Source organism: Odocoileus virginianus, chromosome 1 (assembly GCF_023699985.2).
Source record: "Odocoileus virginianus isolate 20LAN1187 ecotype Illinois chromosome 1, Ovbor_1.2, whole genome shotgun sequence".
NCBI classification, from domain to species: domain Eukaryota; kingdom Metazoa; phylum Chordata; class Mammalia; order Artiodactyla; family Cervidae; genus Odocoileus; species Odocoileus virginianus.
In genome coordinates, this window is record NC_069674.1 from 70,896,342 (window position 1) to 70,911,861 (window position 15,520).

Consider the following 15,520-nt stretch of genomic DNA (forward strand, 5'->3'; position numbering starts at 1 on the left):
CACTGACTCAATGGACATGACTTTGAGCAAACTCAGGGAGATGGTGAAGGACAGGGAAGCCAGGCGTGCTGCAGTCCATTGGGTCACAAAGAGTCGGACATGACTTAGCAACTGAACAACAACAACAAATGAAGATATGAAACTAGATTCATACTGTTTACTTTAGGATAAGTTTAAGTGTAAAGTTAAGTAATAGTAGCTAATGATATGGCATAATACATGTTTTTCTGCTATGTATGGCATTTGAGACTTCTAAAGAACATCTTTGTAAGGTTTTAATTTCATTTAAGTTGTTTCAAGGAGTTTCAGTTCAGTTCAGTTTAGTTCAGTTCAGTCGCTCAGTCATGTCTGACTCTTTGCAACCCCATGAACCACAGCATGCCAGGCCTCCCTGTCCATTTCCAACTCCCGGAGTCTACTCAAACCTATGCCCATTGAGTCAATGATGCCATTCAAGGAGTTTACCTAAGAAAATTTGCAATAGATATTTACATGTTTAACAAAAATGGGCTTTTCCAAGTGGTACTGAATTAAATATGTCTATGAAACATAGCTCTGAAATACAGAGTAGTCACTGTTTCCCTCCATGCACAAAAGCCCCTTGAGCATTAAATAGTCTTTCCATAATACTGAGGTCAAAAAATAAAACTACTCATCATGAGAAATCTAACATTTTATGTCATGCCATGATACCTATGTTAGACCCTGCTCACTTCTTCATTAAAGGCATGGTTTCTTTTTTACTATTATTGTTTTTACTATTAACTTTTATAGCCTATGAAAAATAAATATTTTAGAACTGGGAGGGATTTAAATTAATTCACTCTACCCTGTCTTAGTCTGTTCAGGATGCTGTAATGAAAATATCACAGACAGGGTGGTTATAAACAAGAGAAATTTATTTCTAACAGTTCTGGAGGCCGGGAAGTCCAAGATCAAGGTACTGGTAGATTTGATGTCTTGAGAGCCTGCTTCCTGGTTGATATACTGCCATCTTCCTGTTATAATCTTACATGGCAGAAGGGGAGACTGAACTTTCTGGGGTCTCTTCTCTAAAGACACACTTCTTATTCATGAGAGCCCCACCCTTATGACCTAATCATATCCCAAAAGCCCCACTTCTAAATACCATCCATTATATTGGGGATTAGGTTTCAGCATATGAATTCTGGAGAACATAAAAATTCAACCATGTGACATGCCAGGCTGGATGAATCCCAACCTGGAATCAAGAGCAGGGAGGAATATCAACACCCCAGATGTGCAGATGATGCCACTCTAACAACAGAAAGTGAAGAGAACTAAAGAACCTCTTGATAAGGGTGAAAGAGAAGAGTCCATATAGTCAAAGCCATGGTTTTTCCAGTAGTCATACCGATGTGAGAGTTGGACCATAAAGAAAGCTGAGCAATGAAGAATTGATGCTTTCGAACTGTGGTGCCAGAGAAGACTCTTAAAGAGTCCTGGACTGCAAGGAAATCAAACCAGTCATTCCTAAAGGAAATCAACCCTGAATATTCATTGGAAGGATTGATGCTGACGCTGAAGCTCCAATACTTTGGCCATCTGGGGTGATGAACTGACTCACTGGAAAAGACCCTGATGCTGGGAAAGACTGAAAGCAAAAAGAAAAGAAGGCAAGATGGTGGGACAGCATCACTGACTCAATGGACATGAACTTGAGCAAACTCTGCGAGATAGCAAAGGATAGGGAAGCCTAGTGTGCTGCTAGTGGTAAAGAACCTACCTGTCAATGCAGGAGACATGAGAGACAGGGGTTCGATCCCTGGTTTGGGAAGATCTCCTGGAGGAGTGCATGGCAACCCACTCCAGTATTCTTGCCTGGAGAGTCCCATGGACAGAGGAGCCTGGAAGGCTACAGAGCATGGGGTTACAAAGAGTCAGATACGACTGAAGTGACTGGGCACACATACAAATAAAGTAAGTGTCTTACAAAGTTTAAAATTAATAGGACCAATCACCGCTGATATTAAACAGCCAAGAATTTGGTATGTTTGTAAGCTAGAATTAATGATTTGTAATGGCATTGCATTATCCTTTCATTTATTTCAAAATTTCCCCATAAAATTAATTAATTGATTAAAAAAAATTTCCCCAGCTCTCAGCAGTCTGGGATACAAGTAAGAGTACTGATTTGATGTTGTTGTTTAGTCATTAAGACACGTCTGACTCTTTGCAACGGCATGGACTGTAGCCCACCAGACTCCTCTGTCTATGGGATTTACCAGGCAAGAATACTGAAGTGGGTTGCTATTTCCTTCTCCAGGGGATCTTCCTGACCCAGGGATAAAACCCATGCCTGCATCACCAAGCCACCAGGGAAGCTCAACATCTCATTGCTAACAGTATTGATATCTCAAATTTCACTGCTTCCAGCCCCTATCTGGGTAACACAGAGGTTGGTTTTTCCTTAAAATTCCAATCAGTTGCTCCTGGGAATCCCAAAGCTGTTCTGTGTGAATTCAAGAATTCCAAGATTGTTTCTGTCCCAAACCTGTGAAACCATCTAAAGGTGGAGTCATAGTACTGCTATTCTTGACTTCCTAAGAGCTTTGGTGTCTAACTTGAAGTGGAGCTTCAGGCTCCTTTAACCACAAATCCTTATGAAGCCAAAATAGCACTCCTTTCACTGGATTCCTTGCTCTACTCAAACCATAGCTGGTGATCACACTGTTCAAAAGAGATAACTTTTATAACTTTTCTGAAGATGTCTAGTAAGTCAAACCTGTCCTTTGAGACTAAGGCCACATTTATTTACATGCTCCAATATTACCACCATCTAGCAAGGACTTAAAACCTTTCACTCATTTTCCCACCAGTTTTGAAATAAAGTGCTTCTTGATAAAACTTTATTTTGAGGGTCTGCATTATTTCAAAACCTGGCATAATGTAAGATTTTGGTAGGTAATACTTTTATATCACATGATTTCCAACTTTCAAAATTTAAAGCCACATGAAATTTGATGGCACTGTGCTGTGTGTGGTATACAGAAGTGGGGGGAAATGCCTTTCCTTATTTTGTGTTGTGCACCTCATAAGAGCAAGTTTTTGGATTTTGCTGTAGTCTCTTCTCCATAAAGCTCAGACCCACAATCCATGGGGCTGAGACAGATGTCATGCAGCTCCCCCTGCACCAACCCCAAAACTCTGATTTTACTCCTCTGGATTCCTTTCCCCCATGAAGATCAGAATTTAGTAAAGAAAGACTTCAATAACTTATGTTCTCCCCTCACCACAGACAACTTACTTGTGATACCCACTAAAAGCAAGAATTTTCAAATGTCATTGAACATGAGGCAGAATATCAGGGGGCACACAGGCCTTTCTTATATGCCTAAAATTGACTTCATGATCAACATGTGCATGCTGTATCTATTAACTTATCAAAGCATTTACAGCAATGATCAAATGAGAAAAATGCTTGACTTAGAAAAGTAGAATTCTGAATTCTGGGAAGTTGGTATGTATTTGAACCAAACTTATCTCTACACTCAATAGATAAGACCATGATAGTCCCTTGGACTGCAAAGAGATCAGACTAGTCAATCCTAAAGGAAATCAACCCTGAATATTCATTGGAAGGACTCATGCTGAAGCTCCAAAACTTCGGTCACCTGATGCAAAGAGCCGACTCACTGGAAAAGACCCTGATGCTGGGAAAGATTGAAGGCAACAGGAGAAGGGGCCAGCAGAAGATGAGATGGTTAGATAGCATCACTGACTCAGTGGACATGAATCTGAGCAATTCCAGGAGATAGTGAAGGATAGGGAAGCCTGGCATGCTGCAGTCCATGAGGTTGCAAAGAATTGGCCATGACTTAGCGAGTAACTCAACTGAATTCCATCATCTTCACTTGCTTTGTTCGTAGTGATGCTTTCTAAGGCCCACTTGACTTCACATTCCAGGATATCTAGCTCTAGGTGAGTGATCACACCATCATGATTTTCTGGGTTGTAAAGATCTTTTTTGTACAGTTCTGTATATTCTTGCCACCTCTTCTTAATATCTTCTGCTTCTGTTCGGTCCATACCATTTCTGTCCTTTATCGAACACATCTTTGCATGGAATGTTCCCTTGGTATCTCTAATTTTCTTGAAGAGATCTCTAGTCTTTCCCATTCTGTTGTTTTCCTTTATTTCTTTGCACTGATCACTGAGGAAGGCTTTCTTATCTCTCTTTGCTATTCTTTGGAACTCTGCATTCAAATGGGTAGCTTTCTTTTTCTTCTTTGCTTTTGGTGTCTCTTCTTTTCACAGCTATTTGTAAGGCCTCCTCAGACAACCATTTTGTCTTTTTGCATTTCTTTTCCATGGGGATGGTCTTGATCCCTGTCTCCTGTACAATGTCACGAATCCCCGTCCATAGTTCATCAAGCACTCTATCAGATCTAGTCCCTTAAATCTATTTCTCACTTCCACTGTATAGTCATAAGGGATTTGATTTAGGTCATACCTGAATGGTCTAGTGGTTTTCTCTTTCTTTAATTTCAGTCTGAATTTGGCAATAAGGAGTTCACGATCTGAGCCACAGTCAGCTCCTGGTCTTGTTTTGCTGACTGTATAGAGCTTCTCCATTTTTGACTGCAAAGAATATAATCAATCTGATTTCGGTGTTGACCATCTGGTGATGTCCATGTGTAGAGTCTTCTCTTGTGTTGTTGGAAGAGGGTGTTTGCTATGACCAGTGCATTCTCTTGGCAAAACTCTATTAGCCTTTGCCCTGCTTCACTCCGTACTCCAAGGCCAAATTTGCCTGTTACTTCAGGTGTTTCTTGACTTCCTACTTTTTCATTCCAGTCCCCTGTAATGAAAAGGACATCTTTATTGGGTGTTAGTTCTAAAAGGTCTTGTAGGTCTTCATAGAACCATTCAACTTGACCTTCTTCAGCATTACTGGTTGGGTTACCAGTGATAGGCTTGGATTACCGTGATACTGAATGGTTTGCCTTGGAAACGAAGAGAGATCATTCTATCATTTTTGAGATTGCATCCAAGTACTGCATTTCAGACTCTTTTGTTGACCATGATGCCTACTCCATTTCTTCTAAGGGATTCCTGCCCACAGTAGTGGATATAATGGTCATCTGAGTTAAATTCACCCTTTCCTGTCCATTTTAGTTTGCTGATTCCTAGAATGTCGACATTCACTTTTGCCATCTCCTGTTTGACCACTTCCAATCTGCCTTGATTCATGGACCTAACATTCCAGGTTCCTATACAATATTGCTCTTTATAGCACCAGACCTTGCTTCTATCACTGGTCCTACCCACAACTGGGTATTGTTTTTGCTTTGGCTCCATCCCTTCATTCTTTCTGGAGTTATTTCTCCATTGATCTCCAGTAGCATATTGGGCACCTACCGACCTGGGGGGTTCCTCTTTCAGTATCCTATCATTTAGTCTTTTCATACGGTTCATGGGGTTCTCAAGGCAAGAATACTGAAGTGGTTTGCCATTCCCTTCTCCAGTGGACCACATTCTGTCAGACCACTCCACCAGGACCCGTCCGTCTTGGGTGGCCCCACGTGGCACGGCTTGATTTCACTGAGTTAGACAAGGTTGTGGTCCATGTGATCAGATTGGCTAGTTTTCTGTGATTATGGTTTCAGTGTATCTACCCTCTGATGTCCTCTTGCAACACCTACTGTCTTACTTGGGTTTCTCTTACCTTGGACGTGGGGTATCTCTTTACGGCTCCTCCTTACCTTGGACTGGGGGGTATCTCCTCATGGCTGCCTCTCCTGACCTTGAATGGTGGAGTAGCTCCTCTTGGTCCTCTTGCACCCACGCAGCCACCGCTCCTCAGACGTGGGGTAACTCCTCTCGGCCGCCACCCCTGACAGCTCCTCTCGACCACCGCCCCTGGCCTTGGGCAAGGGGTAGTTCCTCACAGCCACGCTTCTGTGCGGTCTGTCGCAGTGATGGTGCGATCACTCACCTAGATCCATACATCCTGGAATGTGAAGTCAAGTGGGTCTTAGAAAGCATCACTATGAACAAAGCTAGTGAAGGTGATGGAATTCCAGTTGAGCTACTTCAAATCCTGAAAGATGATGCTGTGAAGGTGCTGCACTCAATATGCCAGCAAATTTGGGAGACTCAGCAGTGGCCACAGGACTGGAAAAGGTCAGTTTTCAGTACAATACCAAAGAAAGGAAATGTCAAAGAATGCTCAAACACCGGCACAAGTGCACTCATCTCACATGTTAGTAAAGTAATGCTCAAAATTCTCCAAGCCAGGCTTCAGCAATATGTGAACGGTGAATTTCCAGATGTTCAAGCTGGTTTTATAAAAGGCAGAGGAACCAGATATCAAATTGCCAACATCTGCTGGATCATTGAAAAAGCAAAAGAGTTTCAGAAAAACATCTATTTCTGCTTTATTGACTATGCCAAAGCCTTTGACTGTGTGGATCACAATAAACTGTGGAAAATTCTGAAAGAGATGGGAATACCAGACCACCTGACCTGCCTCTTGAGAAACCTATATGCAGGTCAGGAAGCAACAGTTAGAACTGGACATGGAACAACAGACTGGTTCCAAATAGGAAAAGGAGTACGTCAAGGCTGTATACTGTCACCCTGCTTGTTTAACTTATATGCAGAGTACATCATAAGAAACGCTGGGCTGGAAGAAGCACAAGCTGGAATCAAGATTGCCAGGAGAATTATCAATAACCTCAGATATGCAGATGATACCACCCTATGGCAGAAAGTGAAGAGGAACTAAAGAGTCTCTTGATGAAAGTGAAAGAGGAGAGTGAAAAAGTTGGCTTAAAGCTCAACATTCAGAAAACTAAGATCATGGCATCTGGTCCCATCACTTCATGGGAAATAGATGGCGAAACAGTGGAAACAGTGTCAGACTTTATTTTGGGGGGCTCCAAAATCACTGCAGAAGGTGATTGCAGCCATGAAATTAAAAGACGCTTACTCCTTGGAAGGAAAGTTATGACCAACCTAGACAGCATATTAAAAAGCAGAGACAGGGGACTTCCCTGGTGGTCCAGTGGCTAAGGCTCCTCACTCCCAATGCAGGGGTCCTGGGTTCGATCCCTGGTAGGGAACTAGATCCCACACGCCACAGCTGAAAGATCCCATGTGCCCCAACTGAGACCTGGTGCGGCCACATAAATAAATACAAAAAATTTAAAAATAAATAAATAAATAAAAAGCAGAGACATTACATTGCCCACAAAGATCTGTCTAGTCAAGGCTATGGTTTTTTCAGTGGTCATGTATGGAAGTGAGAGTTGGACTGTGAAGAAAGCTGAGCACCAAAAAATTGATGCTTTTGAACTGTGGTGTTGGAGAAGACTCTTGAGAGTCCCTTGGACTGCCAGGAGATCCAACCAGTCCATCCTAAAGGAGATCAGTCCTGGGTGTTCATTGGAAGGCCTGATGCTGAAGCTGAAACTCCAATATTTGGCCACCTCATATGAAGAGTTGACTCAATGGAAAAGACCCTGATGCTGGGAGGGATTGGGGGCAGGAGGAGAAGGGGACGACAGAGGATGAGATGGCTGGATGGCATCACCAACTCAATGGACATGAGTCTGAGTAAACTCCGGGAGTTGGTGATGGACAGGGAGGACTGGCGTGCTGCGATTCATGGGGTCGCAAAGAATAGGACACGACTGAGTGACTGAACTGACTGACTGAACTGATACTTCTTCTAGAAGTCTGTTCCTATCTCCCTAGGCCTAATTCTACTTCCCAGATGCAATCACTGCTCTCATTCTCTTGTATATCTTCCAGAGGTAGCCTGTACATTCCATTTATTTCTAATGCTTGTTTTTCATGTCTTTCTTCATTTTAGGTGACTCCAGAATTAATGATAAAAGCATGTAATTTTTATAATGGGCGTTTACTGAAGACCCACTTTTAGTAAGAACATGAGTTTTATATATTATTCCCTCCTCTTTGTGTTCTTATTCTAGAGATTCTCCATATGAAGAACAACTCAGTTTTGGCCAGTTGTACTGATTTTATCTATTTAATCTTGTTTTCACCATTTTATATTATATATTTCTTTTATATTTATTCAGCTCTTACTTAGTTAAAAGATAGTCTTTGCTTCTTCAAGGTACCACTTTGTCTTTTTCAAAATAGAACTTCAAAACTGAAAGTACAGGTCTATAATCCCCTTATCTGAAATCCTTAGAGACAGATATATTTGGAAATCTAGATTCCCTTTCTTAAAAATTTTTTAAAAAAGGAAATCTCTGTACACACTGTGTATTATGTAACATCTTCAATTGTGTCTGAGATGGTACACTGGAACCAAACATATCTGAACACATTAGTATTTCTACAGTAAAATGTATTTGTATATTCTTGCTAAGTGAAATGAAGAAATACTATGAACTGTTATGTGTCAAATTCTGAGAAGTTTTGATGCAAAATTTAGGTCAGGTCTAGCTTTGCCTCTAAATAGGTTATGGGAGAAAAAAAAAAAACAACCCAAAGAAGTTTCAATTTCAGAGCTTTGGGGGCTTTAGAAATGTATACAAGGGAAATGCAAGCTTCAAGAAAATGCAAGGACTGACTGTAAATAAAACAATGCAAATAATTTAACAGCTTTCTTGAAGCTGTGGTTTTGAGGAGGTAAAGGAGGCCCAGTATATTACTTCTCTCTCTGTTTATTTACTAATGTATTACTGTAACTTCAAAATATTATATTCCTGATTTTCTGCTTATAGCACATGGAGAGAGATAGCAATACCTCCTACAAATGAAGATGACATTCTGGCTGAAAAAATGGGAGCAGCAATAGTATATGACAATTTCAGACTTAAAAAACATGTATTACACCACTGGCACTCTTATGTGAAAAATAGAAAAGAACAACTTAGAGGTAAATCCTTATACAGTAACAATTGGTTTTTGTTTTCATGGATCCAAAGTTTCAACAAACTTAACAGTTAAACATAATTTTACTAGAGAATTTATAATTTTTATGTCTATAAAACTGTCATGAAATGTAAAGTCACTAATTTAAAGTATTTAATGAGATTTGTCTCAAAGAGTTTTAGTGTAATAGAAAGCAGGCATATTCAAAATAAAATTCTATATCTATTCGTGTGATATATATACAAGTTTCAGTATAAATAAGGAGCTACTATTAACATTTTTTACAAAATAAAGAGCTGGGATAGAAAGATAGATAGATATCAAAATTGTTTTTTATAAAGAGCTCTTTATTCTTTATATTTCATTTAATGAATTTCTGAGAAAACTTAAAGAAAAATAGTTTTCTTTTACTTAAACCCTTGATAGTTGTAATGAGTGGACAGTGCATGTATGTGCTCTTTAGAGCAGGAATAGAGATTTCATGCAGCTAACTACATATTGATCTGTTTATGGCTGCTGCGAATCAGTAAATCCTTTCCTCTTGATTGGCTCCTGTTGGTACCTCAGAGTGGACTCTGATGATTTTAACGTAAGTGTGGTGGTGGTGGTGGTTTAGTCGCTCAGTCATGTTCGACTCTTGCGACCCCATGGACTGTAGCCCGCCAGGCTCCTCTGTCCATGGATTATCCAGGCAAGAATATTGGGGTGGATTGCCATTTCCTTCTCCAGGGGATCTTCCCAACCCAGGAATCAAACCCAGGTCTCCTACATTGCAGGCAGATTCTGTACCAACTAAGCTAGGTAGTGGGTCTTTATTTCTGAGAGGAAGCAGTTAGTCATAGTTAAGAATGGTGTCCCCAAGGCCTGCCTCGATCATCCGCCTTCCTGGCTTGGCCTCTGTGCTTGAGCTTTGGGCCCCTGCTTAAACATAAATATATATATATATATATATATATATATATATATATATATATATATGGCAATCTATTTAATCACAGGGTATTTAAAAGTACTATCTCATGACTACTTCTATGAATAAATCTGGAAGTTCTGATTTTATAAAGAACAGATTTGTTAAAAAGGAAATGCTATATAACTTGACATTTTGTTACATCTATAATATCTTAATTTATAAGGGCAAAGGTGATGTTTACAAGTTAATGAAGTCTCAGCGGTACTATATATTGCTGTCAAAAGTAATCAATTTCAGATGCAATTAAAATAAAAACTATCAGACAGAGCACTGTTTCATATTGTAAACCTGATAGAATATTAATTATAATACTGTGTAATTATATACAGTAATCTAATGCATTTTCTTCAGATGCACTATTGCGGATACAAAAGATGTTCCACTGCTACAAGATGATAATTACCCTAAATAAATGGAGGGATAGAGCAAGACATAAGTTTAAAAAGAGAGAAGATGAGCTGGTATGGCATATTGTAAACTTATTTTATTTTTAGAAATTGAACTTTGCTGTTACATTGATGTTGTCTCAGATAATAATGCTATGTGTGGAAAACACTAAAGACTTGAATATTATATACTTTTAATGGGGTCCTTGTTCTTTTAATTTAATAATCTAAATGCCTCCTCACTTACCCAAAATATTTCCTAATAAATTTTGCTCTTTCATTTGAAGTTCAACATCAAGGAAAATTTTTTTTAACATTTCACTTAAATTTATTGATAAAGACACTAAGAATTTTGTTTAAGCAAGTGTTTAGGTGGAAATAAATGTTTAAAGTGGAAGAGAAATGGTTTGCTATGACTATAATAGAAATAAATGATAAAGACTAAATTTATTCTTTTCCAGATAAAATCATAATGCTAAATTATCTTTAAAACTAGTAAATTTCTACACTTGAATCATTCTTAACTGGGACACTTACTAGAAATTAAAGCAGTCAAATCAGAGGATCCAAGCAAACTCCTTCAAACTTATAATAAAAACATCTCTAGTTTGCTTTAGCTGTCAGTGTAGTAGATTATAATTTAATGTTTTTTTAGAATATTCACAGTAACTACTAGGAACACATACAGAAACATGCTGGAATTTTTGTAGTTACATTATTTCGTATGTAATGCTTTACTAATAGTCTGAAATATAAAGTCGGGATAAATAGAAAAGAGAAAAATAGGAAGAAATTAAACCCCATTTTATGGTTCCTGGTGAATAGGTAACTGCTTGACCAGGCTGCCATTTATATTCCCTTAAACTGAATGTCCCTGAGAGAAGGCAGTGCTGTCCTCTTTAGCCATCCCCGTATACTAAACATAATGTTTTATAGTAATTGATATATATATATAAATATATATGATAGTGTATATTATATATGACAGAGTAATATTATCCTTAATATAAGTGAAAGTAGTGAAAGTGAGTTTCTCCCAGATGCCCATCAGCAGACAAATGGATGAGGAAGCTGTGGTACATATACACCATGGAATATTACTCAGCCATTAAAAAGAATTCATTTGAATCAGTTCTAATGAGATGGATGAAACTGGAGCCCATTATACAGAGTGAAGTAAGCCAGAAAGATAAAGACCATTACAGTATACTAACACATATATATGGAATTTAGAAAGATGGTAATGATAACCCTATATGCAAAACAGAAAAAGAGACTCAGATGTATAGAACAGACTTGTGGACTCTGGGAGAAGGCGAGGGTGGGATGTTTCAAGAGAACAGCGTTGAAACATGTATATTATCTAGGGTGAAACAGATCACCAGTCCAGGTTGGGTGCATGAGACAAGTGCTCGGGCCTGGTACACTGGGAAGACCCAGAGGGATCGGGTGGAGAGGGTGGTGGGAGGGGGGGACCAGGATGGGGAATACATGTAAATCCATGGCTAATTCATTTCAATGTATGACAAAAACTACTGTAATGATATAAAGTAATTAGCCTCCAACTAATAAAAATAAATGGAAAAAAAAAAAAGAAAGAAAGTGAGTTGCTCAGTCATGTCCAACTCTTTGCGACCCTATGGACTGTAGTCTACCAGGCTCCTCCATCCATGGGATTTTCCAGGCAAGAGTACTAGAGTAGATATGTGTTAACTAGTTAATTGAGTATTTAAAGAAAACGTTTTATTTTAGCTATGTGATTTCTTGGCCTAACAGCACTACTGCATTCACCAGGGTGGAGTGAGGATGGCCGGGGTCCGCTGGGAGGAGGGAGCCACGTGCCAGCTCTCCACCTGCGCTCTCCCTCGGGCTCTAATGCGGGCACATATCACAGCAGACGCGCGCGCGCGTGTGTGTGGGCACGGCACTTCTTTGCCCTTTAGGGATTCTTCCTTGATTATGCACTTTACTGAATGTATTGAAAGTAAAAATGGGGATTTGCTGTAATGATACATCAGGCAATTCTCCAAATTCTTTCCTTCTGACATTTTTTAAAGAAAAACAGTTATATATATATATATATATATATATATATTTTTTTTTTTTTTTTTTTTTCCATTTTTGGCCATGACACACGGTTTCTAGCATCTTAGGTTCCTCAACCAGGGACCTTAAACCCGGGCTCTTGATAGTGAGAGGGTGGAGTCCTAACCACTGGACCAGAGAAGAAGTCCCCTGACTCTCCTCTTATAGCTCCAGGGTAACCCTTACCCTTCCATGCCCCAAGTATCAGTTGTCATTAACCAGAACCTTGACTCTGTAGGTTTCAGCTTTCTCATTGCTACAAGAGAAGGCTGGACCACATCTTCAAGGTGACTGCCTATGCCAGTATTGTATGACAACTAGTGGAAATGATCTATAATGCTTTGGTTGTTCAGAGACTATTACATATGCTCTAGACAATGATTATTTATATAATGACAATGATGATAATGTTTATTTGGTGCTATCATTGTATCAAGCATCGTGCTTTATATGTATCATCTCATTTAGTCCTTACAACAATTCCATGGAATCTGTAAATTATTTTCATGGCAGATGCTAAAGCATGAACTTCAATTACAAAAATTCTCCAAGTTAAAATTCAAAACAAGCTCTAAAGAAGAACACGTTTTTCCTGAACAATTTGTGTCTGAAGGCTTTCTTGTAGGTGGGATTACTGAATTTGACATTTCACAGTTACCCAAAAGAGCAATATTACAGGTTCGTATGAATTCATGTCTTAACTAGCTGTTTTGATAATTTCTTAAAGGGTGGTTTTATGAACCTTGTATGAATGATGGAAACCATATTTTGAAGAAAAAATATTTTTTACAACTACCTTTGGGTTATCTCAGTTTTTGAAAGTCATCCATTTGGATGGCTGTAAATTGTTACAATAATCAAAAATGGAGAAATTAAAGAAATAGTAAATAAGAATGAAAAAAATGTCCTTCTTTTCTTCCTCGTTCAAGAACATGTTGTCATTTAAGGTACAACAGATTTTAGATACTTCACTGCATACCTTTTAATTTCTAATCCCTAATCCTTTAACCTTAGTGTTATACCTACACTCTGGAATGTAAACGGGGCTTGTCATAAAGCAACTTTCAGTTAGTTAAATATATTTATGCCTCTCATCTTTCTTCCTTAGATTGTGAGTTCATAAAAACAAGAATCATGTATCTATATCTTATAACTCATTGAATTGATCTCTGATATATAAACCATAATTCCAACTACTGGTTATATTCTGTCCTATTTTGATAAATATGTAATCCCTATTTTGTGGGACTACTTGATAAATGGTGGAAGAATTGTAAAATATCACCTTATTCTGGTTGATGGCAGATTTACATTATAAAATCCCATGTAGTAAACCCATCCTTCTAAACGTGGAACTGAGCTCAAGTTATTTTGGGGAACAAGATGTGTACCTGTATATATATTTCATCTCGCACTTTATGTATAGCACAGAGTCAGAAATAGGACATTTTTGTCCACTGTTTCTTCTTTATAAATTGCCTGTTCACATCTTCTTTGTGTTTAAATTGGAATTCCTATAATTTTCTTACAGCTTATAAGAGAACCCTTTATATAGTGGTAGTTTTCACCTTTTGTCTGGAACATATTTGAAATTTTTTTCCCCTACACTTAATGTGCTGTGCTTGGTTGCTCAATCGGGTCAGACTGTTTGCGGCCCCTGTGGACTGTAGCCTGCCAGGCACCTCTGTCCATGGGGATTCTCCAGGCAAGAATACTGGAATGCCATGCCCTCCTCCAAGGGATCTTCCCAATCCAGGGGTCGAACCCAGGTCTCCTGCACTGCAGACAGATGCTTTACCGTCTGAGCCCCCAGGGAAGCCCTTAATGCCTCCACTTCATGCTTGCTTTCAGTTTTGCCCATGGAGTCTGACCAGAGAAAATTTAAAGCTTTCTGTAACAAAATCCATTACTGTTGCCCTGATTATTTCCTTTTGTGTCATATTAATATGTCATTCTTAGCTATTTTTCTAAGCCATATCAAACTCCTTCCTACAATTATGTAGCTGGTTTTTCTTTGAACTCCTATATGTTGACTGCTAATGTTTGCTTACATTGTAAGCACCTGAATTTTCAATTCATTTCAGATTATGCCTTAAAATATTTTTTATCACTTTACATATAAGAACCTAGCAAGAGTATGCTTTCATCTTCCTCTTCCTGTGCTTCATGCTATTATTTCCATGTGCTTTATTTTTATGTATTTATAAACCCTACACTAGAGTTTGTTTTTCCTTTAAACAGTCAATTATATTTCATCCAATGTGTATTTTTAATGTTTAACAATCTCAAACAGGAAGGTTGCAAGTGCAATACAAAGTACTTTTTTTTCTGAACAATTTGAGAGTAAGTTGCTGACATGATAACCTATCACCCCTAAATATCACTGGAGTTTTCACTATAAACAAGGGCATCCTCTTGAAGTCAGCCATCAAAATCCTTGGATCTAATTTGGGGATCCCCAGTTGTCCCAATAATGCAAAAGGATGCAATCCAGAATCACACAAGAACAGCTGATTACCATGGCCATTTGTCTTCTTGAGTCTGCCTTTCTTTAATTTTCATTCCCTTGACATGAAGATCAGGCCAATTTTATTGTAGATCTCTTATTTTAACTTGTTCTGTTTTCTCCAGAATAGATTCAGGTTCTGAATTTTTATTAGAAATACCACAGACATTAGACTGTGCTCTTCTCACTACATGATACAGAATTTGGATTTGCCCAGGACTGGTGATTTCACAGGTGACTGCTTGTTTAAGGTGGTGTCTGCTTCTCCACTATTCAACTGCCCTCTTTGAAATGGATATGCATTTTGTGGGGAGGTACTTTACAATTATGTAAATATTCCCATTCCTCATCAAACTTTCAGTTTATTTATATCTGTATGACTCATGGTTTTCTATTTTATTCAATGAGATCTGTTACCAACACTATTTATTTTGAAGCTCAAACTCTTCCAGATTCAGAAGTAGGAGCCCTTTCAAGTTGCCTTCTATGTCCCTTTGACACGTAACTATTATCCTCTGAGCACTTCCCTACTTTATAGCACAGCATGATATCCCCAGATAGTTGGTACCAAAAACAGATTGATTATATGCAGCTGAAGATGGAGAAGCTCTATATAGTCAGCAAAAACAAGACCTGGAGCTGACTGTGCAAAATTCAGACTTGAAGAAAGTAGGGAAAATCACTAGGCCATTCATG

The 15,520-nt window shown here is 38.7% G+C and overlaps 1 protein-coding gene across 1 annotated transcript in view; it reads left to right on the forward strand.

The window, feature by feature from the left end:
* The window catches only part of FBXL13 (F-box and leucine rich repeat protein 13), a 220,506-nt gene that overhangs the window by 24,131 nt on the left and 180,855 nt on the right, over nucleotides 1-15,520 (forward strand). The window contains exons 4-7 of the mRNA XM_070469733.1: nucleotides 7,841-7,908; nucleotides 8,724-8,878; nucleotides 10,199-10,308; nucleotides 12,832-12,996. Coding sequence (XP_070325834.1) covers nucleotides 7,841-7,908; nucleotides 8,724-8,878; nucleotides 10,199-10,308; nucleotides 12,832-12,996 — 498 coding nt within the window. The remainder of the gene's footprint in view (nucleotides 1-7,840; nucleotides 7,909-8,723; nucleotides 8,879-10,198; nucleotides 10,309-12,831; nucleotides 12,997-15,520) is intronic.